Consider the following 25,550-nt stretch of genomic DNA (forward strand, 5'->3'; position numbering starts at 1 on the left):
ATTTTGGCCCCTTAATTTTGTCAAAATGATTGATTTTTTTTAATTGACCCACATCAAAAGGGGGCCAAATCTGAATTTCCAAAATCTTTTTTATGATAAGGGCAATAATGGAAACAAAAGAGTTAACCACTAAAATTAACTGACGATGTTAACAAAAGGGGGTCATATTTGAATTTACAAAAAAAGGGGGCCAAATAGGAAGCTGGTCACAAAGTAGGGGGCCAAATAGGAATTAACTCTTATTTTTATTTTACTTTTTACTTTTAAATTATCTTTTGTTTAACAAAAAAAAACCAACCTTTCAAACTTACATTAATGGCCACATGATCAAAATTTATTTATTAGACTAATCTTTTTTAACTTCATTTTATTTTATTTACTTAAAACTATCGTTTTTAATGACAATAAGTTTGTTTGGTAATTGTATTTATTCGCTTCTTTTCCAAATAAAACTTTATTATTATAATTGTTGTCGTATTTGGAACTTTTTCTTATTAAGGATGAAAAGTACTTTGTTCTGATATATCTAATGCAAATACGAGTTTAAGTAAGTTTGAGTCTATAAAATTTGAGTTAATTCCTATATGACCCCCTACTTTTAGACCAGCTTCTTTTATGGCCCCCAAATTTCTGTAAATTTAAATATGGCCCTCTATTTTCATTGAAATGTCATAACTACCCTTCCCATTAATATATTTTCAAAATAAAATTAAAAACAAAAACCTAAATTCCACCTCACTTCCTTCTCCACCACTCATCTCTCTCCACGTCACCTCTCTCTCTAACTCACCTCTCTCTCTCTCTCTCCAAGTCAGCACTCTCTTCTCCGATGAGTTTTTTTTTCTTTAAGTTTGAAGGTCGCCGACCGGAAAATTTTCCGGCCGGCAACCTTCATCGGAGAAGTGAGTGCTGACTTGGAGAGAGAGAGAGAGGTGAGTTGGAGAGAGAGGTGACGTGGAGAGAGATGAGTGGTGGGGAAGGAAGTGAGGTGGAATTTAGGTTTTTGTTTTTTATTTTATTTTGAAAATATATTAATGGCAAGGGTAGTTATGACATTTCAATGAAAATAGGGGGTCATATTTGAATTTACAGAAATTTGGGGGCCATAAAGGAAGCTGGTCACAAAGTAGGGGGCCATATAGGAATTAATCATAAAATTTAAGTAAATTATAATTTTTTTGGAAACACTTTAGCTATAGATTTTTGGTAGTGCAACTCATTTCTGCCGGATAAACTACTAGTTTATCATTTATATATGATTTTAATTTAAATTATATTTTGAAAATATTCTTTACATAGATCAGAATTTTTAGAGAGAGAGATGAGTTTTTTTTTTTTTTTTAAGGTTGAAGGTCGCCGGCCCGAAAATTTTCCGGCCGACAACCTTCATCGGAGAAGAGAGTGCTGACTTGGAGAGAGAGAGAGGTGAGTTGGAGAGAGAGGTGACGTGGAGAGAGATGAGTGGTGGGGAAGGATGTGAGGTGGAATTTAGGTTTTTGTTTTTTATTTTATTTTGAAAATATATTAATGGCAAGGGTAGTTATGACATTTCAATGAAAATAGGGGGTGGAATTTAGTTATTTTATTTTGAAGAACAGACCAGATTCCGGCGAAGGGAAACTCCCTTCGCCGGAATTTTTAGAGAGAGAGATGAGTTTTTTTTTTCTTTAAGTTTGAAGGTCGCCGGCCGGAAAATTTTTCGGCCGGCAACCTTCATCGGAGAAGAGAGTGCTGACTTGGAGAGAGAGAGAGGTGAGTCGGAGAGAGAGGTGACGTGGAGAGAGATGAGTGGTGGGGAAGGAAGTGAGGTGGAATTTAGGTTTTTGTTTTTTATTTTATTTTATATTAATGGCAAGGGTAGTTATGACATTTCAATGACAATAGGGGGTCATATTTGAATTTACAGAAATTTGGGGGTCATAAAGGAAGCTGGTCACAAAGTAGGGGGCCATATAGGAATTAACTCACGAAATTTAAGTAAATTATAATTTTTTTGGAAACACTTTAGCTATAGATTTTTGGTAGTGCAACTCATTTCTGCCGGATAAACTACTAGTTTATCATTTATATATGATTTTAATTTAAATTATTTTTTGAAAGTTTTCTTTACATAGATCAGAATTTTGTCGAATAAGTTTCTTTAGTTTTAGCCACCCATGTAACTAATTTCTGATTCCGCCACTGCCACCCATACAAGTTTTGCAATAAAAACTCTTGTAAATACTCTTTGTCCTTTGCCAAATTCATGACCACATTAATTTGCCAAAAATCAAAATAAATGAACAACTAGAACTGACCTCATCCAAATTGTACTTAATTGAATAATGAGCCCTAAAAAGTTCAACTAATTATACTATTATTATAAAAACTTTAAACTATTATTATAAAAATGAGGTTGTTAGTGACGTATTAATTTCATCGATTTTCACGTTGGTATTATTGATATCGAATGGAATATAGAGAAGTCGTTGACAGTAGTAAAAAATCTTTACAGTACAATACAAAATCTGTTGGTAAAACATGTCGCATTCGGACGCCTTTGTAATTATTATTTAGGATATTTACATCGAATGTAAAAGATTTCGGAGGGCAAAACTTTCTTACATAACACTTTTGTTAATTCGTTTTCCACTCTCAATTTGTGACGTGGTTTTCGGAGTGCAAACCTTCGTAAGTGTTGGTCAATTTGTTTTGGCCCCAAAAAATATCACATATCTTCAGTTCCTCTGATATATGATACATTTTGTGTGAGCACTAACAAAAATTTCATGACAAGTAATCTAAAAAATTTATAAATTCTAGCCATTCAACTTTTATTAGGAGCGTAAATATCCCCTCTTATTTCAGAAAAATAGTTCTATAAAATTAAATCCAACTATAATAGATTGGAATGTTGGAGGAAACTGGATGAAAAATCGTTGTGTTATTAAAATTGTTTCAAATGTTTCTTCGCGAGTAAGTCGTGAAACAGTAGGAGAAGATTAAACCTTAGATAAACTTATTGGTCTCTCTTGAAAACATCTCCACATCTAGGGATCAAACACGCGACTTTCAGATTTTCAGTATTACGCTCTCCCAACTGAGCTATCCCGGCCAGGGTCGTGGATGGGCCATGCCCTCTTTAAATTTCAAATCTCCGTGTATATACCTATGATGTTTCGGTATAAAACATATAGGCCATGTTTGGCGCGCGGGAATGAAATGTCATTCCAGGGAATCACATTCCCGTAATGCGATTCCCAGGAATCAGATTATTTTGGTTTAATGTTTGGTTCGACCAGGATTAGGAATTCCATTCCCGATGGATTCCTCACTTGTTGTTTGGTTTGTGTAGGAATAGCAATGTAATTTTTTATGAAGGCCAGCGCTTTGGGGAAAGCTAAATAGTTTCCGGGATGTGAAATTTTAAAGGGAATATGTAAAATTTTGAAAATTTTCTGGGGAAATTTTCCACCTCACCTCTCTCTCTTCTCCGACAAGGTCGCCGGTCGGAAAAAAATTCCGGCCGGCGACTTTTAAACCTAAAAAAAAAAACTTTTTGTTCTCTCCTCTCACTTTCTCTAAATTTTTTTTTTCTCCTCTCTTTTTAGATCTAGAGAGAGAGAGAGAGATGAACAGACCTTGAACAGAGCTGTTCAGGGTCCCGGTCGAACCTTGAACAGACTTCCTCTCTCTCTCTCCTTAGATCTAGAGAGAGAGAAGAAGAAAAAAAAAAGAGTTCTTGAGTGAGAGAGGAGAGAGATTTTTTTTTTTAAGGTTGAAGGTTGCTGGCCGGAATTTTTCCGCCCGGCGAATTTTGCCGGAGAAGACAATGAGGTGGCGAGAAGGTGAGGTGGCAGAGAGAGTGAGGTGGTGAGAGAAAGGTGAGGCGGCGAGAGGTGAGGTGGAGAGAGAGTGAGGTGAGGTGGAGGGAAGTGAGGTGGAGGTTTTTATTTCCCTCTAACAACTTACAAAATAAAATTGTCAAACAAAGTTGACCAATTTTTTACCAAATCTTCACACCCCGGAAACTATTTTGCTTTCCCCAAAGCGCTGGCCTTTATGAAAGTCCTGTTATATCCTTTTACTTAAACTACATAAATTATACGTCAACTTTGTTATATATATTTTAATTAATATTGTTTATTCAAATTTATAGATATGAAATAGTAACGTAATACACTAATTTAAGTTGTATTTAAAGATTTATTTAAAATAATTGAGATCTCGACTGATTTTTTTTGAAACGTTATGAAATCGATTTTTAATGAACAAAGAACAAGAGAGAAGAAAAAAAACTAGAGATATGGAGAGAGAGACAGAGAGAGAGAGTAGAAGAATTACGTTCGAACGAGAGAGAAGATGGGAGAGAGAGAAAGAGTGTGTTGCTATCAGTGGCGGATCCACGTAGGAGCGAGGGTAGGCTATACCCTCCTCGCACCCCTATGCAGACCCTAGATGGCATAGAGTTCAAAAATATTAAACCAAAATTTATATATTACCAGGTATGTTGAAAGGTTTACGTCAGAGATTCTTGGCCTAGTGGTTTGCTGTTGAATTGTAGCACTTGAAGTGCACAGGTTCGAATCCCATGGACTCCATAACCTTTCTTTTTAGGTTTATAGTCCAAAAAACGGGTCCTAATAATAGATATAATCCTCTCTAATCCTATAAAGGGTTTTAAAACCAAAAAAATAATATAAATGGATATCTAGTCCATTTGGTCTCATCTAGAGAGAAAACACAAATCTCTAGAATAAATATTATTTCATAATCCCTAATCTAACCTTTTCATATTTTATAACTAATTTATATTCGAAATCTATGCATATCTTTTTCCATATTTATGTCCCATATTTCTCTCCAATCATGTTTCTATTCAAAGTAAGGATATCTTCATTATCATCTCCCATATTTCTCTCCAATCATGTTTCTATTCAAAGTAAGGATATCTTCATTATTTTCAGTAACGGAAACTCTTTATTTGATCTCTCTAAAACCTATTTAGTTGACAAACCTCCATTAAACTCAGAAAATCTTCTTCTTCTACATTATATTGTTGTCCAAATTCATCATTATCAGGTTTAATACTTTCGAAATCTTTATAAACACCATTGTTAATATCTAATATTTCTTCTTATAACTAAACCCTAATTATTTCGCTCTATTATAAAACGTATCAGATTTATGCTACATATATATAGATCTGTTTACTAATTCATTAATTTCGAATGTATGATGTTTATTTTCTCTCTCTAAAATTTTCATAACTGTTTAAGATCTTTATGTTTATTCCTAACTGTTTAATCATTCCTTCAAAGTTAGTATGTTATGTTTGCATCCAGTGATAATATCATATTTCTTTAGATCTATGTTTAATCTTCTGTTATTTCTGATATTTCGTGAGATCAGATTATCAATTATCAATCGAATGTTTGATGTTTATTTTCTTTCTCTCTCTTAAAATTTCATTTATGTTTTTGATCTTAATGTTTAATCCTTCAACTATTGTTTGACATTATTGCAATCAATCATCATAGCAGATATCTTTAGACTTGTAGTTTAAGCTTAATGATATTCTCATTTTTTTTGTTCAGATCTGGTTTTTCAATCCATACGGATTTATGAAACATTTGTTCTTTCGTACGGTTACTCATAACAGAATTTACAGTACATGTACTGTATCGTAAATTACCACAATCTATAGTAAATTATGGGTAATTTACAGAACATTACCCGTGCTTTAACACCAAAACAATACTCATTTCATTAGTAAAAATACTTCGCTTTACTATCAAATCTCGTGTACTTTGCAGTAAAGTATATATAATTTGCGTATATCTTCATGTTCTTACCATTATGTATATAATTTACGTATAAGTGCTCATAAATTATGTATTATTTATTTACCGTTACGTGTACTTTTCACCAAAAACATTAGCCTTGATAAGTTTACCAAACTACTCAAAACCTTCAAATGTTGCCAAAATTTGACAAACATTATATATAATTTACGAAATTGTACATGTAGTTTATAATACAATATATGATTTTTTTTTCTTTAATGTATGTGTATTTATGTGTGTAGATTTGATATACCAGATGAAATTTCAAAGAGAATCATCAAATCAAAGTGAGTCAACGAAACTAATGGAGAGTACATGGACGGGCACCATTTTTGAACCAAAGAAGATTTTGTACTTTTTTTTGTAACAGAATGTAAAGGAATTATATGTAATGTAAAAGAAATTATGTGTAATTTATTGAACAAGACCCACATACATTTGATAATTATGTTGTATATTTGACAAATGATGGTTTCCTCATCATAAATAATACATAATTTACGTATTTGTTTCATAATTTGTATTCTATGTGTATTTATGTATGAGTAAAAACGAAAACATATGTTGCTTTAATGTTTTCAGAAAAATATACTATTTCCAAAACTGAAAGTTAAGTGAGAGAAAATGATATTTATATGTTTTGTATATTAACCCCCAAATCACGCTAAATTGATCCTAGAAAATATACTATTTCCAAATCTGAAAGTTAAGTGAGAGAAAATTGATTTGAATCGAAAAAAATTTACATAGTAAGAGAGAGAAAATTGATTTGGTTTCCAAATCTGTAAAGAGAGAGAAAATTGATTTGGTTACGATTTTTGTTTTGAATTGATTTTGGAAATAGATTTGCTTTCCAAAACGGTTAGGAGATAGATAAAAATCAATTTCGGATTTATAGTTAGTTGCTTTAAATCCCCTAAATCACGCCCACATTAGAAACATTCCAAATTCACCCTGGAAAATTAAAAATCCCGTGATTTTTGTAGGAGGGACATGGACGGTAGTTTTCTCATAAAGAATGGGTTATTATGTCCATAATGTAAAAGGACTAAATATCCATGTTTTGGGAAGATTGGATCATAAACCTTTTTTGAATATTATTTTGGTCTATATACCCACGGACCCTTTTATTTTTATTTTACTCTTTACTTTGTACTTTTAAATTATCTTTTTGTTTCAACAAAAAAACCAACCTTTCAAACTTACATTAATGGCAACATGGTCAAAATTTATTTATTAGACTGATCTTTTTAACTTCTTTTCATTTTATTTACTCTAAACTATCGTTTTTAGTGACAATAATTTTGTTTGGTAATTGTATTTATTCGCTTCTTCTCCAAATAAAACTTTATTGTTATAATTGTTGTTCTTTTTTGCAAAATATAATTGTTGTTGTATTTGGGACTTTTTTCTTATTAAGGATGAAAAGTACTTTATTCTGATATATCTAATGCAAATACAAGTTTAAGTATGTTTGAGTCTATAAAATTTTAAGTAAATTATAATTTTTTTTGAAACACTTTAGCTATAGATTTTTGGTAGTGCAACTCATTTCTGCCGAATAAACTACTAGTTTATCATTTATATGTGATTTTAATTTAAATTATTTTTTGAAAATTTTCTTTACATGGATCAGAATTTTGTCGAAAAAGTTTCTTTAATTTTAGCCACCCCTGCAACTAATTTTGAATCCGTCACTAATTGTACGTTACATTCTTAAGAATGTTAGAACATCATCGATTGTGCCTTCATATATTTTCTTAAACAAAAATGATATCTATTTATCTGAATCATATAATGTTAGCAACATGGCCAACATTTTGTCACCATTTTGTCAGCATTTTGTCAACAAAAGTGAATATTGCCATCACTTGCCAACAACCCTTGGCTCAAGTGGTAAGAGGTAAGTCTTCCAACTTAGAGGTCAAGGGTTCGAGGCACACGCTTACCAATTCAAAAAAAAAAAATAAAATATTGCCATCACTTTTGTAAACATTCTCAAGAATGTCTCTAACATTATCTACTGTGTTTTCATATTTTGTTTCCTTTGTCAGACAAACTATTTGTTGTCTATGCATCTCATATTTGTTGAAGAAGAGAAAAATATATTAAACAAATTTTCTCCATATTGTTTACACATCAAGATCCCAGAGCGAATCAATGTCACTACTTAACATCACAAAATAATTTACCACTTCATTTTTGCCTTTACATTCCCAAAAAATGTTGTTTCTTCTACCACACTTTCAATCAAGGTTCAACCTCTAGTATAGCGTATTTTTCTCCAATATCATGTGGGTTAGCTCTGCCCTCTTCCTTTGGGCCAATATTTCCAATCTTCTTCTTCTGTTTCTTTTTTCTGGCCGACTCTCTGACAGTTTGCCACCACTTCTTCGATTTTCAAAATAACAAACAGACCTCCGGGATGTTGAAGACATAAAGAAAATGTTACCGACATAATAAAGAGTTCTTCAACATTCTCATCAATGTTATCAACATAATAAGAAATGCCACAATATTATGAGGAATGTTTTACGACATTGTCAAAAAGATGACAACATAAACACTGATATTTCGACATTATGAGAAATGATCACATAATAAATATTGATGTTCTCACATTGAACATAACATAAAAAGTTAAAACACTTACTTTTCACCTTGTGAAGGGTATGTCGACGCCCCATAAATTCTGCCGTACTTTCTATTGCTACCAAACATTGTAAACCCTGTCTCTTCCATGACATTTTCAACGTAAGCTGAAAATTCTTTTGCATTTACTTGGCAAGTCTTTGCCATCTTCATATAAAAAAAACATGGAATTATAATGCGTCCAACTGTGTAGAAATACATCATAAATCATTAGAGTCCAATGTGCCCCTCTTGAGCTGTCTCCCGTCATTGGGTGACACTGTAAGACTTATGCAAACAATTTGTAAAATTCCATACCACCACCACTAATGTACAAATATATTCTGAAATGGATGAAGATTAGGTAACTTGCATGCTACATTATACATAATGCTTGAGGAACAATTTCTGCAATTCTTAAACATTCTTGTAAATATGGCAACATTATCAATAACGCTTTAACATTGTTCGAATTGTTTGAGAAGCAATTGCTGTTATTACCTTGCACACCTAAACATTATTTAAAATGCTAGAACACTGTTAATGATGCGAGATCATTTTCTAAAATGTGTACCAAAAAAATCTGATGCCACTGGTTTCCATAACTTTACACAGAACCCTAGGAATAATGCCACTGTTATCCCCAAATTTTAACTTTTTGCACAGACCCTTATGTCATTTCATGTGCATTCCTAAACATTATGAAAAATGTTAGACAATTAGATAAAATGCCGAACACTATGCAAAATGTTTGAGAAACATCTTATGTCATTTCATATGCAGTCCTAAACATTCTTCAAAATGCCCAAACACATACATTAATGCAGGAACATTCATGAAACATACTCCAAAATGTTTTGAAATTATGTAAAATGCTTAAACATTGTTTGAAATGTTTTGAGAATATCTTACCTTGGTCTGTGATTCAGTCACCTTTAATATTTTTTTACCTTTTTTACTAGGCCCTGCAGTTGTTGTCTCTTCACTAGCCCTCTTTCTAGGGCTAGCTCTTTGTACAACCTGTTGTCTTGCTGCTGCTTCTCCTTTTTTTTGTTGTTGTTACTTTCACAATCTTTTTAATTGTTCTGCACAAAATGATATGTTTGTAAGAGACCCCAACATGTTGATAACAAAACCAAAATGTTTCTACACAACCCAAAATGTCTACAACATATCAATTTTTACTCGGTAAAAACCACAAAATCCATCAACACCCCAATAATGTTAAAACATAAACCAAAATGTCTGCACCATTGACCAAGAACATCACTGTAATAATCAAGTAAAACCCCCAAAAATCATAAACCAAGTACTAAATGTCTCAACACAACCCTAATTTTTGGCATACAACCCAAAATTTTAAATCAAACCATTCATTTCATCAACAAACCAAACCCAAAAACTGGACTTACAAACACAAACCCCCAAATGTTAATATATAAACCAAAATGTCTGCAACATTGACCAAGAACATCACTGTAATAATCAAGTAAAACCCAAAAAAATCATAAACAAAGTACTAAATTTCTCAACATAACCCTAATTTTTGAACACAACCCAAAATGTTAAAACAAACCCGAATTTCATCAACAAACCAAACCTAAAAACTTGACGAAGAACCATAAACCCCAAAATTAGCTATTGTAAAGATGCATGCTTCAGAATCTCAAAAACAAAATCCATAAATGTTAAATCATAAACCAAAATGTCGTCAACATTAACGAAGAACATCAAGTTAAGAGCAAGTTAAACCCCCAAAAATCATAAACAAAGTCCTAAATGTTTGAAACGAAACCCTAATTTCTTCAACACAACCCAAAATGTTAAAACAAACCCGTAATTTCATCAACAAACCAAACCTAAAACTTGACGAAGAACAGAGAGACGAAGAAGATGTTGAGGAAAAACAGAGAGAGACGAAGAAGACGTTGAGGACGAACCTGTGTGTAAAACACTTTCGAACAGAAAATTAAGGTTTGGTGATGCTCGAAGAAGAGATAGAAGCAGCCGATTTGTTGAAACAATTCCGAACAGAAAATGAGAAGATTAAGATACTTTTGAAGGATTAAGAGAGAGAGAGAGAGAGAGTAGCCGGAAAACTTTTTGATTCAGAGAGTGATTAGCTGAAAAACGTCTCGATTGAGAGAGATAGAGATAGAGAGAGAGAGATAGAGTAGCCGAAAAACGTTTAGATTGGAGAGAGAGAGAGAGAGAGAGAGAGAGTTTTTGAGGGTGGTTTTTGTGTCTAATCAATTCAGAGAGAGAGAGAAAGAGATGTTGAGATAGACATGTGGGGCGCTAACGTAATGACAACCAAAAGCAGTTTTGGGCGGGAAATGGGTGAGGGACATAAGGGGTATGTATTTGTTTTAAGAGGATAATAAGGTAACTACACGTTTTGGGTTTTTTTAGATATTATTCCGGGTTGGGTTTTGTTTAGTATTTTGGGCCCAATTTTGGGCTTTGGAATTTTCCTCTCTTTTCCTTTCAAGCTCTCTCTCTCCCTCTCTAACGAATCTTCATCCTCTCTCTAATTCCAAATCTGTTATTTCCTTTGATTCTTCCTCTGATATCACACTTTCTCTCACTACTGTTTATTTAGAGATAGATAGAAATGAGAGAATGAGAGAAAGATCCATTGAAGAAAGTATAATATGGTGGATTGAGCCAATTAGTTGTTTCCAATAGGGTTTTGGTTTCCCAAAAAAAATCCACGTGAGATTTCGAAGTTTGATTGGAGAAACGTGCGATTCAATGAAGCAAAGGTTACCGATTTAAAGTGCGTCTCCATAAACATGACTGTCGGATGGAAGCTGACCAGCGTGTACATCTCTGATCTTCCCATTTTACTTTTTATCCTGCATCGCATCACATGGAATCAGAATCTTGAATAGTTTCTGGTAGCACCCGCTTGGGACCACCAGAGTACCGAAAACTTTTCTATCGCATCAGCCGCCATGTGTCAGTGAAAGCCTTCAGTTAACCTGATTTTTACCAAAACTTTGACCTGCTATAATTTTCTCATCAGACCTCCGATTTGACTTCCGCTTTCACCGTTAGGTTTGTCTTGGGCTCTTCTTCTCATCAGAATATCAACATTAGATTCTGACCAGAGTCTCCAAATGACCAAAATGCCCTTTTGTGTGTCTTTCTTCCGTTCTTATCTATTTTTTGCGCTCATTTCCGTAGAAGACACCTACACAAGAGAAACAAGTAATTAATCAGAGTAACTGTTTGAAATGGACTAACTAACCAAGTTAAGAGATCCAGATGGGACATTTTCATGTCTCATCAAACAACTAACATTGAGAGTTTTTATCACCCACATTAGTTAGTTTTCTCTTTCTTAACCCTAAATCCCCTTAAAACTCAAATCCCTAAGTACTCATCTTCTTCTCACTGAAATCTCCTTGTCCCGACAAGAAGGAAATTTCAAAATGTTGGGAAAATGCCAAAGGACTATAAAAAAAAATCTAATTTCTGGAAACATCCGCTAACGCATTTGATGAATTATTTTTGGTTGTACGAAGAAAAAAATTGTGGAGCGCCAAAGGTGATCTTGTCTGGTTCAAGCAAATTGATGTGTAAATTTCAATCAAACAAGACTGCACTTGCCAAAGAAAATTCAGCTCAACTGCACCGACTCAAAATTTCCCAGATTTCATGTGCTACTGGAGTTGAAAACCGTTAAGATGAGTTGTTATTCTATAACACAATTCAATTGGCTCGTGTCGAATTTCACTTACAAGTTCAACATGGGCGTATGGAATTGAACTACACTAAACTAGTTTTTGGAGTTGAATTCGGTGTTATCAAGTCAAATTTGAGTAAGGTCATCGAGACGAGCCTAGAAAATTCGCCCCTAAATCTTAAAAGAGACATAAAACATAAATTTGGCATGACCACGTTGAAGTATCGTTCAACTTTCGGCCTCCTTCGACCTAATGTAAACTTTAAAACCAAGAAACATAGGAGGGAAGGTAAATATGATATTATAGAGGGAGAGAGAGAAATATATATATATCTATTATATAAAACACAATGGTGTTTTTTGAGGTGGACCGTAGATTTATGTTTTGGATATTCACGTCCGTCCGATATTCATCAAGAATTATCTAATCTAACGACTAAAATTGAATTTCAAACCCACCAAATCAGAGGCTCCTTAATTCTCTCCCACTTTTTTGATAACCAACCACAAAAAACCACTATATCCCACGTTTTTTTCACTGCTAAATAATAACCACTTACCCATATTCTCTCCCTTAACATCCTATAATCTCTCCATGTTCACAAAATTAGTTACAAACCACCCACTAAATTCTCTTCCTTCCCACTTCCTACTTATTTTCACAAGAAATTATGCCGTGGCAGAGGCACGGGCTATACCCTAGTATATATATATATATATATATATATATATATACATAGAATTCATCTCGACGCCTCAAATCCGCAAGCGTCTTCTCTTTATTTAGATTGGCCAGCTCAAAGATGTTATGTTTGGGGGTCTAGAATGATAGCTTATCTTTCTGCGTCTGGCCAAGAAGACCATCATCTTTCTCTTTATACGCCTCGAGTTGTTTCCACATAATAGACATGCGAGAATTCAGTTGCTCAGTCTGCAGCTCCAAACTAGATTTCAGTTGTTCATCCTGAGGTTCCAAAAGTCTCTATCAGTAACAACGATCTTCAAATCAGAGGCCAAAACTTCAGCCTCATCCTTGCAAGATTGAGCGTCTAGTTCGAATTGCTGCTATCTTTTTCCAGGTCTTCGATTTGGAGTGGACTACTTGTCACATGGTTTTTACTTTTCATATTGAGGAGGTTTCCACGATAAAATCATTGTCTTATTTACTTTCATTTCTTCGTTTATTGCTACCATTATTCTTCATATTTTTCTCATAACTAAGACAAAGGGGAAAACTTATAACCATGCAGGTAATGAAGAATTCATCATGTTGTCAGAAAGATCAAGAATTGAAAAATGTAAAGTCTATGGGTGGAAGTGTTGTTACAATGGATCAATATTTTTTTTACTAAATTTATACTTGGTTCTGTGTACTTAAAACTTTCAAGTTATTTTTACTAAATTTTTCTAGGATTTTCTCAACGTAATGAGATTGAGATAAAGTCATCCCACTCAGAGTTCTAGAAATTTTAATCCCAAGAATGACTTCGGCTTTACCTAAGTCTTTTCTTATCGAAATTTTAGAGAACATCCTTTTTGTAGCTTTAATGATATCCAAATTATTTCCCATACTTTAACATATCATCGACATATAAACATAGGATTACACATCCTTTGTTAGTGGTCTTAGTGTAAACATATTTGTCACATTCATTTATTTTGAAACCGTTTGATATTAGTGTATTGTCGAATTTCAAGTGCCACTGCTTAGGAGTTTGTTTTGGCCCATAGAGTCACTTTACAAGCTTGTATACTTTTCTTTCTTGACCGGGTACAACAAACCCTTCAAGTTGGATCATATAGATTTCTTCCTCTAAATGTCCATTCAAGAAGGTTGTGTTTACATCCATCTGGTGTATTTCCAGATTATATATAGAGGTTATGGCTAGTAATAACAGAACCAATGTAATTCGAGTGACAGGAGAGTAAGTGTCGAAATAATCAAACCCTTCTCGTTATCTAACTCCCTTTGCAACCAGTCTAGCCTTGTACTTATATATCGAGTCACTCGTTTTCATTTTCTTTTTGAAAATCCATTTGCAACCTAGAGGTTTGCATCCTGGTGAGAATTCCACTAATTCCCAAACGTGATTAGCTAAAATAGACTCGACTTCACTATTCACGGATTCTTTCCAGAATGTAGCTTCTGGAGTAGCCATGGCTTCTGAGTAAGTCTATGGATCATTTTCTAACACATAAGTAAGAAAATCAGGTCCAAAGTCTTTAGACACTCGTGTTCTTTTTCCTCTTCGAGGTTCTTTCAACTTCTTGCATGTTTGTCTTTAATAGACTTTTCCAAAGACTTGCCTTTTTCATTTTCATCACGTTTTCTCTTTAGTGATTGTTCATCCACGGTTGGTTTATATGGAAAAATTAATTCAAAGAATTCGGCATCCCTTGACTCTAAAATAGTATTTACCTGAATATTTATTATTTCAAATTTATACAGCAAAAACCTATATGCGTTGTTGTTTATTACATGGCCAATAAAAACACACTCTGCTGTTTTTGGTCCAACCTTAATCCGTTTGTGAAGTGGTACCATAACCTTGGCCCGACACCCCACTTTTATGAATTTAAAAGAAGGTTTTCTGCCCTTCTAAGATTCATATGGTATATTTCTTGTTTTCTTGTGGGAAGTTTTGTTTAGTAATAATTTGCAGAAAGAATAGCTTCCCCCCAAAACTTTTGGGGTAAACCAGAACTTATTAATAGAACATTCATCATTTCCTTTAAGGTTAGGTTTTTCCGCTTTTCTATACCATTTTGTTGTGGTGTGTAAGGTGCTGTTGTTTGATGAATTATACAATTTTTGGCGCAAATTTCAGCAAATGGAGATTCGTATCCTCCACCTCTATCACCTCTCAACATTTTTATTTTCTTATGGCCGCGGCTTTGGGGAATAAAGAAAAATCTCCGGGGCATAAAAATTTTGGTCAACAAAAATTGATCTAGGGGACATATTTGTATTTGGTCCAAAATTTGAATTTTTTGTTTTTTACTCCCTAATCTCTCGCTCTCTCTCTCTCGTGAATAACTCTATCAACAATTAGATTCAATTCAATCTTCACTTCTACATGATAGAGTTAACACCTAGCAGTAAGAAAATGGGAAGAAGAAACGAGAATCCTCCTTAATCGAAGTATACCTATTAAATTTTAGTGGTCAGGTAAGTCTTCCCTTCCTAAATCTTTAGCTTTCCCTTGCTAAATCTTCTTATCTCTCTTCCCCTCTGTCCCTTAATCAACGAAGCCATAAACATAAAGAAACCATTGAAATCTTCTTCTCTCTCTTCCCCTCTATCACTTAATCAATAAAGCCATAAACATAAAGAAACCATTGAAACCATAGATTAGGTTACTGATAAACCCCAAAAACCTAGAAATTTTCAGACCAAAGCAAAACAAAATCTTAGACAGTCACACAAAACCCTTCTTAATAGACAACACGTAATCAAGAAAACGATGAAAAATCGAGAAGCCGGCCACCAACTTTAATGACGTAAAGAAGCATTAGAATTTAGAGGCACTGTTTTTTTGTGAAAGCCCTAAGGTTGGATAATTCCTATTCGAAACTCATAAAAACCCTAGAGTGAGAAACCAATAATACCACAAACAAGGTGACAAATCGAATCAAAGTATATACAAAAGAATTCGAATCAAAGGTTTCAACTAAGCAAAAAGTCGGTCCTTTATGATTGATGAACAAACATTTTGTTAGAGTTTCTATTCCCGCTGGAATTTCTTTTGCGGATCATCTGTTCTCGCAGTGGAAGTCGAGATCGATTGTTGTTTGAAGAAATGAAAGATCTTCTTGCGACTTATCTGAGTTGAAGAAAAAGAAGAAAAAAATGGTGGTGGTGGTGGTGGTGGTGGAAAGTTGTGGGGTGGAGGTGAGGTATAGATGAAGATTAAGTGCTAAACCATAATCATATTTATTTTTAGTCTAAAAATAAATATGTCTCCTAAGTCAATTTTGATTGACTAAGTCTTTATTCCCCGGAGAATTTTCTTTATGCCCCAAAGCCGCGACCTTTCTTATTTAGTTGAGTTTCCACTTCATCTTTGTATACTTCAAATTTTTCCACTGCTTCGTCCTTGCTTTTTATTAAGTGGACGTAACAGTATCTAGTGCTATCGACAATGAAAGTAGAGAAGTATTTCTTTCCTCCTCTTGTGTGAACCATTGTTACGTCACAAATATAAGTGTGAATTAAATCTAATGGTTTTATTGTCCTTTCTATTAATTTGAATGGAATTTTAGATAACTTAGACTTGACACATGTTTAACATTTTAAGTTAAAGTCTATCTCGGATTTAGGAATCAAACCCCAATTCATCAATTTTCTTAGGGAGTCAAAATTGACGTGTCCCAATTGTTCATGCCAAATACAAGATGAATCAACAATATAAGCAAAAGAAGTAATTTTATTGATATTCTGTTGCATTAGTGTTACTACATTTAATTTAAAGAACCCACCGCTCATATATCCCTTTCCCACATACATTCCATGTTTAGACAGTACAAAATTATCAGATTCGAAAACCATCTTAAAACCATTCTTGCTAAGTGATGTGACACGAAAATGTCACATTTGGAGAGCCTAACTTAGACTAACTAGTGTTTTTCGAGTGTTATCAATAATATTTTATGTGTTTTTCTTTCTAGGTACCTATTTTGGAGTCAAGCGTGTGATTCAGAATAAAAGGAGTGAATTATCACTATCATTTCATGTGCCCAAAACAAGAGAAAATGACTTCAAGCAAATCAAATTACAAGTGGAGGTAATGATGAGTCTGACGGTGAAAATGAAAATCAATTTGAAGTTCGGACGGGAAAGTTGTGAATGAAAGAAGTCGAAGTCTTGTCTTGAAGTTAGATGGTAAAGAAGAAGCTAGAGGCACCCTCTTGGTTTATAAATCAAAGCCCAAAACCAAGTACAAGCCCAAGAAATACTAAGAGAAGAAGAAATGTGTAGAGATCTTAAGGGCACCCATTTGTAGTCTAAAGACTTAGTCAAGTTTGACTAAGTCTAGGGTTTTAATCAAGTTAGGGGGTCAAAGAACTATTCATCTTCTTCCCCAAGCAAGAGAGAGAAAAGGAGGCAAGAAGGAAACTAGGGTTTTGAGTGTTCTTCACCAAGAGAAAGGTTTCTAGGGTTTGAAAAGTTGAGAGAGCAAGAGAGAAGGAGGAGTGCCGGCCAACTTTGGCCGGCACACCAAGGTCGCGGGAGCAGCCGAGCTGCTGCTCGGGAAGCTTCCCGAGCTCGAACACCAGCTCGGTCTGAAGCTTCCAGCAGGAACAACAGCATGCACGGGAACAGCAGCACGCACGGGACAGAGACGCGGGAACAACAGCTTCCTCTCGGCCGGACGTTTCTAGGCTGCTCGGGACATCACGGGACGTGCTCGGATCTACTCGGAATGCTTCTATCTTGCACGGGACGGCTCGGGTATAGCACGGGACGACCTAGGGACAGTAGCTCTTGGCCCGGATCTAGCCATTTTTGGTCGGAACTTCATCATTTGGCCGGATTTGTTCTCAACTTGGCCGGACTTTTTATGACTTTTCCGGTAACCTTTTTGATCCGAAACCTCAGGGCTTTTGTTCCCCTCATCCTTGGCTTGCTTCCCATGTAGTTTGATTTGATTTTGGTTGAAGATTGCTAGAGAGAGAAAACTAGGGTTTAGCTTTAATGGAGGTTGTGTTCTAAATGGAGAAGATGATGGTGGTCGTTATGGGGAACCCAAAATTTGCTAAGGGGAGATCGGCTGCACCCTAAAGACTCATATTTTCCGACGACCTTAGCCTCCAACCACATCGAAAAAGGGGGATTCTCTCATCATTTTCTTTTCCATTTATTGTTCATTCAATATTTTAGCTAACTCTTGTATTCGAATACTTGTGAAGCCTGATTTGATTTATGATGAATTACTTATTATTTCTTAAATGCGAGTTCAATAAACTTCGTCTAATTTTATGAATTAGAGGCCTCGATCTTAATCGTCTATTGACACGTAATTAGATAGTGCGTACATAGCTAGATAGTCGATGCATAGTAACTTGTGATCGATTATACTTATTGTGACGCATTATACTGTGGAATGTCATATTAGTTCATTGATACGTAATTAGATAGTGCGTACATAGCTAGATAGTCGATGCATAGTAACTTGTTATCGATTATACTTATTGTGACGCATTATACTTTGGAGTGTTAATGTATGTGGGTGAAGTTAATTAACTTTCCATTCTAGTAGATAATTAGTAGTAATCGTTATCAATCTTGTGAACCAAAGTATCTCTCTCACTTGACTTTCACCCGAATCTTATCCGACTTCTTGCGACTCTTCTCCTAAATCTCTCTCACCTCTCACTTAGATAGTTTATTTAGTTTTATTTGTTTTCTTATTTCTTACAAATCAATCACCAAATTTATGAAGTGTGGTGTGTGTGTGTTTTAGTCTAAGTAGCTATTGACATCTTGATTATTGGGTTAAACTTGCCTTCAATATCTGAAGTTGCCTACCTATCCCTTGGGACGGTTTCCCGATTTACTAACATACTATAACTTGACCCCGTATATTCGCGGGAATAGACCTATTTTGGACCTATCACTAAGCATGGATCCAAAGGCTAAGTTCTTCTTTATGTCTAGAGTATGAAAGACTTCATTCAGAGTTACCTCCTTTCCAGAGGTAAACTTAAGAATAATCCCCCCTTTGCCCTCAACCATCGAAGTTGAAGAGTTTCCCATAAACAGAGATTCGCCATCTTCAACCTTCTGATAGGTAGAGAACATGTTCCCGTCTGCACAAACGTGGAGGCTAGCCCCAGTGTCAACCCACCATTCATTTGGGTTGGCAACTAGGATAACTTCAGAGTTGACAGAACAAATGTTCATATTTTGCATCTCTTCAGTCACTTATTGAACTCCTGTCATCATAGCACACAAATTTTGGAGTTCTTTGTCTTTTACTAACGAGGTTTGCTGCTTCAACTTTTTCTTTTTATTTACCTTGCCATTTTTTGAGCGACAGTCCTTGGCAAGGTGTATTTTTTACCGCAGTTAAAATAGTCACCTTTGAATTTTGATTTCGCCGCCTTACCTGTTTCTTGGTTTGAGCGTTTTTACTTCTATTTTGGTTCACCTTCAATTAACTTAACTTTGGCCTCCTAGGAAGGTTTCTCTGTTTTCTTCTCTTCAAGTCTACTGTCCTCCTCAACTCGGAGTTTCAGTATTAATTCTTCGAGACTCGTATCTTTGTTTTTGTGTCTCAGGTAATTTTTGAAGTCTTTCTAAGCAGGGGGCAATTTTTCAATCATTGATCTTACTTGGAAGGCTTCATTGGTCCCTATATTTTCAGCCTTCACCTCTTGTAGTATAATCTGGAATTCTTGAACTTGCACCACGACTGGTTTTGAATCAGTCATCTTGAAGTCCAAAAATCGATCTACAATAAAAAGTTTCTTACCTGCAGTCTCGACTTTATACTTGTTGGATGATGTCTCCCACAATTCTTTTGATGTCTCAAAAACACAATACACATTGTAGAGACTATCATCTAAACCATTCAGTATATAATTCTTACAAAGAAAGTCATTGTTCTTCCATGCATCTATTGGAGACAAACGTTGAACATCTCTGTTCTCGTTTAGAACTGGCTTCAGGTCTGATATATATTTGACAAGTCCTAATGTTGTTAAATAAAACAACATCTTCTGTTGCCAACGTTTGAAATCATTCCCCTTGAATTTTTCTTGTTTCTCTCCGTGGGTGGATGAACCAAAAGTGACACGGATGAAATCATTGTTTGATGTCATTACTTTCTGATCAAAGAAAATACACACAAATCAGTAACCTAAACTGAGGAAGTATTGTCTTAGGATCATTATTATCGGTATACTGATCATAAAAAGTCAGAGTTCTGACTATTACTCGTATTGTTCTGAATTTCAGAACAATGATAAACTTATCTAACAAATTAAATTAACAGATGATATAAATTAATGAAGGACATAGGCGAGTTGGTCACTCTTTCCTTAAGACAATAGTCGCACCGTATTTTGAACCAATAGTAATGCGATTTGCCTCCCAGGATACAACTGTTCTACCTTTCTGATCCGAAATCGGGCGAACTCTTGCAAGCAATATGAACTTTTACTTAATTCCTTCTCTGGATATTTTTTACTTCGAAGTGATTTATTTTCAGTTTGAGTTTATAAGTCTTTTATAGACTAAGAACAGTCACCGTGGACGTTGGGTCAACAGTCATAATGACTGTTGAGTCTAACCGACTTTGGCCAGACAACAAGACTGTCCTGATCCGTTAGATGGTGATCCGTGTGATCACTACCAGAAAAGTTCTCGCCTGTTGGATTACATCTAATGTACCTAAAAAGAAAAAGGCTCCCACGCTTCTAGCGACGATGCACAGTGTGTGCGGGCGCCTCTAAATGCCAATGCGTGTGCGCTGTTTGCGTGGTGCAAACCACGTGAAACACTATATCACATCTCACGTATTACACAAGTATGAGTGAGTAATTGCTTATAAGTCTTAACGATTTTCTTTTAGTACTAGATGTGGGACTAACTATAATTAGCTCCCAGCTCCCATGTTATAACTCCGACTTCAAATATTAATATCTTATTCTTATGGAATCTGTTTGATGTAAATCTTTAGTCGAAATTCAAGCTCTCAGCGACACGAATGCAACGATACCTACTCTGAGCTATTTAGACGAGTGGACCCCACTCAAATATGCAAAAAAGCGTCCTCTGCGTTTTTGGGTCAGATTCCAACAAGCAATAAGTTAACATGAAAAATCCCAAGCTCTATTGGTTCTTCAATTTATTTGGATACCTTGCATTTGGGTAATAATTTCCTATCGAGTGAACTACCTCAGTCATTGCGAAATTGTACCAAGTAAATAACGGTTGATCTTGGTGAGAATAAATTCAGCTGGAGCATAGCAACATGGCTAGAAGCAAACCTTATAGTTCTTAAGTTGCATCTAAATAAGTTCAATAGTGGTATTCCAGAAGCATTTTGTAGCATTATTACACTACAAATACTCGATATCGCTCATAGCAGCTCACTAGGATCAATTCTAAGATGTTTTTTTTAGCAATTAAGTGCAGCAATTTAAGTGCCACGACTTTGAAGCAAAAATCCGATGGACTATTTTAGCATCTCCATTCATGGAACCTATAACGAAACTGCTTTGCTGGAGACAAATGGAAGACAACATGAGTAATAGTAACACTCTTTTACTTGTTACAACGATGGATCTCTCTCTCTCTCTCTCTCAATATCCACCTCTCCCTCTCACTATCCACCTCTCCCTCTCAATGTCTCTCCCCCCCACACACACACACACAAACAAAATTCATAATCAATTTTTTTTTCTTTCTCCAATAAGCTTTCAAATTTCTTAGACTCAATTCTAGTTACTTGATTAGAGGGGATGGGAAGTAAAAAAAAAAAAAAACCTAAAAACTAGAACCCAGAAAGGTTTTGTCCTGCTTCAATTTATCAGCATTTGTATCACTATCAATAGCGGCTCCATGAGGATGTTGGGGAGAAGCTTCTTGATTATCATTTAAATTAGCCTCTGTATTCAATTCATCATTATCTTTACCATCTGCTGTATGAACTAATTCTCCTTGTTCATCACCAGATGAATCTTTTCCCACCATTACCCCATTATCCTCCTTCAGCTACTAGCTCATCTTAACCCTCTTCTGTCCTGAATAACTAATTACACCCTAAAAAACAAAAGAAAATCACTACTAAAAGCCAGAACCAAAAGACCATAACCGAATACTAAACCAGAATTTGCATCAACAGTTCCAAAAAAACAAACAAGGTAAAAAAAGTCACTAAATCAGATTGGTCTGTTATTTAGAATAGGTATTATTACCTCATCAATACATATTTCAAAACTACCATGCACAAAACTTGAAGAGCTTTTGTGTCATAGAAGTAATGAACCCAAAATAAGCATGTCTCCAAGATTGCTTCCATAATAACACCCCACAGAAACCCCAAAAACCTGTTACAAATCCCAATCCTGCACTAATATAAAACCACTTCATCTCAAGCCAATCATCCTCATCATCTTGTTTTCCTTCACGATTTCCGGACGGCTGAGTGTGTTCATTGCCATTGCAGTTCTTGACTGGAAAACCACAGAGTTCAGGGTTGCCAAGATAACTCAGTTCCGTAAAGCTTTGCAATTGGTTACCCGAAGGAATTTCACCTGACAAGTTATTGTACGACAAGTTCAAGTGATTCATAGAATACAACTCTATAATGCTTTGAGGAATTACACCTGAAAGTTTGTTGCTTGACAAATCAAGAGATTCCAGTATGCTTATCTTGCCTATTTCATATGGGATCTTTCCTGTAAGCTGATTTTCTGATAAGTTCAAAAATCGTAACTCATGAAGTGTCGTTAGATCTTGAGGAATTTCCCCGGATAAGTTGTTTCTAGAAAGATCCATGGTTGTAACAAGTGATAGTATAAGAAAGTTTCTATACTCATATCGTCTTCCATTTGTCACCAGCGAAGTGCTTTCGTCAGTGGCTAAATTGTCGGTGCTTAGTTCTTGCTTCAAAGCCATGGCACTTAAATTGCTGAAACATCTTGGAATTGATCCTGATAATCTATTATAGGCAATATCCAGTATTCGTAGTAAATTAAGGTTACAAAGTGCTTCTGGAATACTACCACTGAACTTATTTAGACGCAACCTAAGAAGTATAAGATCTGCAAAGTCTGCTCCCAGCCATGTTGATATGCTTCCACTGAATTTATTCTCGCCAAGATCAATCACTATTAACATGGTACAGTTTCGCAATGACTGAGGTACTTCACCGGATAAAGAATTATTACCCAAATGCAAGGATTGTAATTGAACTAAAGAACCAATAGAGTTTGGAATTTTTCCGGTTAACTTATTACTTTCTAACTTTAGGAACTCCAAAGATAATGAGTGAAACCAACATTCTGGAATCTCTCCTAACAGGGCATTGTTTGAGAGATCAAGATATCGTAATGTACACATTTCGCCCAACTCTGGATGACATCGGAAAGAGGAAATAGGACCAGATAAGAAGTTGTGAGAAAGATCTAGCATTGAAACATTGGATACACTAGGTAGTGGGCCGTTAAAATAGTTGGAAGTCAAGTTAACTAATGCATGAGTAGAACTAAATTTCAATAACTTTGGTAATTCTCCAGTGAGACTATTGTGGCCTAGATTCAAGTAATTCATTTGAGAAGACATGTTCCAAAACCAAGTAGGAACTGTACCTGAAATTCTTGTTTTGGATAAATCAATATACTCTAATTTTGTTTGTGTTTTTAACCATTGGGGAAATCCAGATCCTATGTGACAATTTTCAAATGATAACCGTACGAGTTGAAATGGAGGTTTCCAAGCAGATCTCAACTTCAAATCAACTGAATCAATAAACAACAGTTTTAGTCTTCGGAGATTGGCGAAGTTAGCTTCAGTTACAACGCCCTGTAATTCATTTCCATCAAGGAATAAACCCCTTAATAATGATAATCTTCCTAACGACGAGGGAATTGAACCAGAAAATGAGTTATGGGCGAGATAGAGGTATTCGAGATTCTGTAATTTCCCCAATTGCTCAGGCAAAGGGCCAGAAAGTTTGTTAGCTGATAAACCCAACCATTTCAAACTACTGGTTATACATCTAGATGAATTTACTAAAAATCCAGATATATCTCCATGAAGTTTATTTAAATCCAAGAGTAATACCTGCAGGTTGCATAGATTTCCCAAGGTATTTGGTATCTCCCCTTCAAGCTCATAATTAAAGCTTAAATCGATGTTCTTGATTGAAGTCAAATAACCAATGTCTTCTGAAATCGGTCCGTGGAAATAATTCCAACTTAGATCAAGTTCTTCAAGTCTAGTAAGATTATATAACCATGCAGGTAATAATGAAGAACTCATGTTGTTATAAGAAACATCGAGAATTGAAAGAGATGTAATGTTTATGTGTGGAAGAGTTGGTACTATGGATGAATCTAGACCACAAAAAGCAAGACGTAACTCGACTAAAGATGGGAGCATGTTAATCACATGTACCCACTTATGACTTACCCTATTGAGGTTCAGGTGACTCATGTCAAGATGTTGGAGAGAAGAAAGATGAGAGAGCCATTGAAGATCACTAACATCTAGCTTGGGGTTGTAACTAATATCAAGAAAATGAAGATCGGATAAGTTTCCAAGTTCCGGAGGAATAATTCCACCAAAATTTGTTCCTCGTAGATTGAGATACCTCAAATTATGGAGGGACCCCAAGAAAGAAGGTAACTTACTACCCTCAAAATTATTAAAGCTCAAGTTCAAATGACTTAAATATTTTAGTTCAAGCAGAGAAGAATTTAATTTACCATCTAGTGATAATTTTTGAAGATGAAGTTCAACAACATTTCCCGTTTTCCAATTGCAGAAAACTCCTGTCCAATTGCAACATTCTTTACCATCCCAAGTAGATAATATATTCTCTGCATAATAATAATAATTTTCATAATATTCATCATAATATGAAGTATTTAGATGTTTTAAATCTGCTCCGAAGGCCAACAAAGCTTGTCTCTCCCTTTCCTTACAAACAAAACCAAAACTGAACTTGTTGTAATCTGGTATGAATAAGCAAAATGCAGCAAGAAAGATCATTAGAGAAATAGATCTAGACTCCATTATTAAGTACTAAATCAAAACCAGAAACTAACTCTGTTTTCAAATTAAATTGTCAATATATATATATACAAACACACACAAAATCTAAAGACCTTCTCTCGGTAATCAGTCTCAAGACTCGGCTTTCTGTACAACCACTCAATTCATCATGGGGGCGTAAGATCTTAAGATGTTATGGCCACAAAGAGAGTAACAAATAAGTATGGGTCCATTGAAACTTCCAAAGATTGGGACAATAAAATTAGTCGTAGACTTTTCTCAAGTCTTCGGACTTTTCTACCTTGTTAAGTTTGATTATCCATCGGCCCTCTCAATGGGTTTGATTTGCCAACAACTGCTACTTAGTGTGTATCGCATTTACTCCAAAATCCCAAAGATTCGAAGCTCGATTCACAAGAGAGGGGGAATATATGATTTATTGGACTTGGGGTATGACGGATATAAATAATGAACTATAGGGTAACTTGTACGGCCCTTAGGGGGTATGACTGTGACTAAAACTTTTTTCTTTGTTCAAAGCCCTCGAACAGCTTAAAAGAGTTAACTTGATAAAAAAATGTGGAAGTTTTAACTTTTTATGAAAAAAATGTGATGTAGTATGTTAAGTATCAAAATTTCGGAATCAATAGTCGTCGTCGTCTCTACCTTTAAGTTA

At 35.0% G+C, this 25,550-nt stretch overlaps 1 protein-coding gene across 1 annotated transcript in view; it reads right to left on the minus strand.

The window, feature by feature from the left end:
• Positions 1-24,895, minus strand: part of LOC147558694 (receptor-like protein EIX1) — a 29,184-nt gene extending 4,289 nt beyond the window's left edge. Inside the window, exon 1 of the mRNA XM_086659066.1 lies at positions 22,795-24,895. Coding sequence (XP_086515192.1) covers positions 22,795-24,895 — 2,101 coding nt within the window. The remainder of the gene's footprint in view (positions 1-22,794) is intronic.
• Positions 24,896-25,550: the final 655 nt, after the last annotated feature.

This window comes from Eschscholzia californica, unplaced genomic scaffold (genome assembly GCF_041429995.1).
Source record: "Eschscholzia californica isolate CP2 unplaced genomic scaffold, dmEscCali1.0.p SCAF_2, whole genome shotgun sequence".
Lineage (NCBI taxonomy): Eukaryota > Viridiplantae > Streptophyta > Magnoliopsida > Ranunculales > Papaveraceae > Eschscholzia > Eschscholzia californica.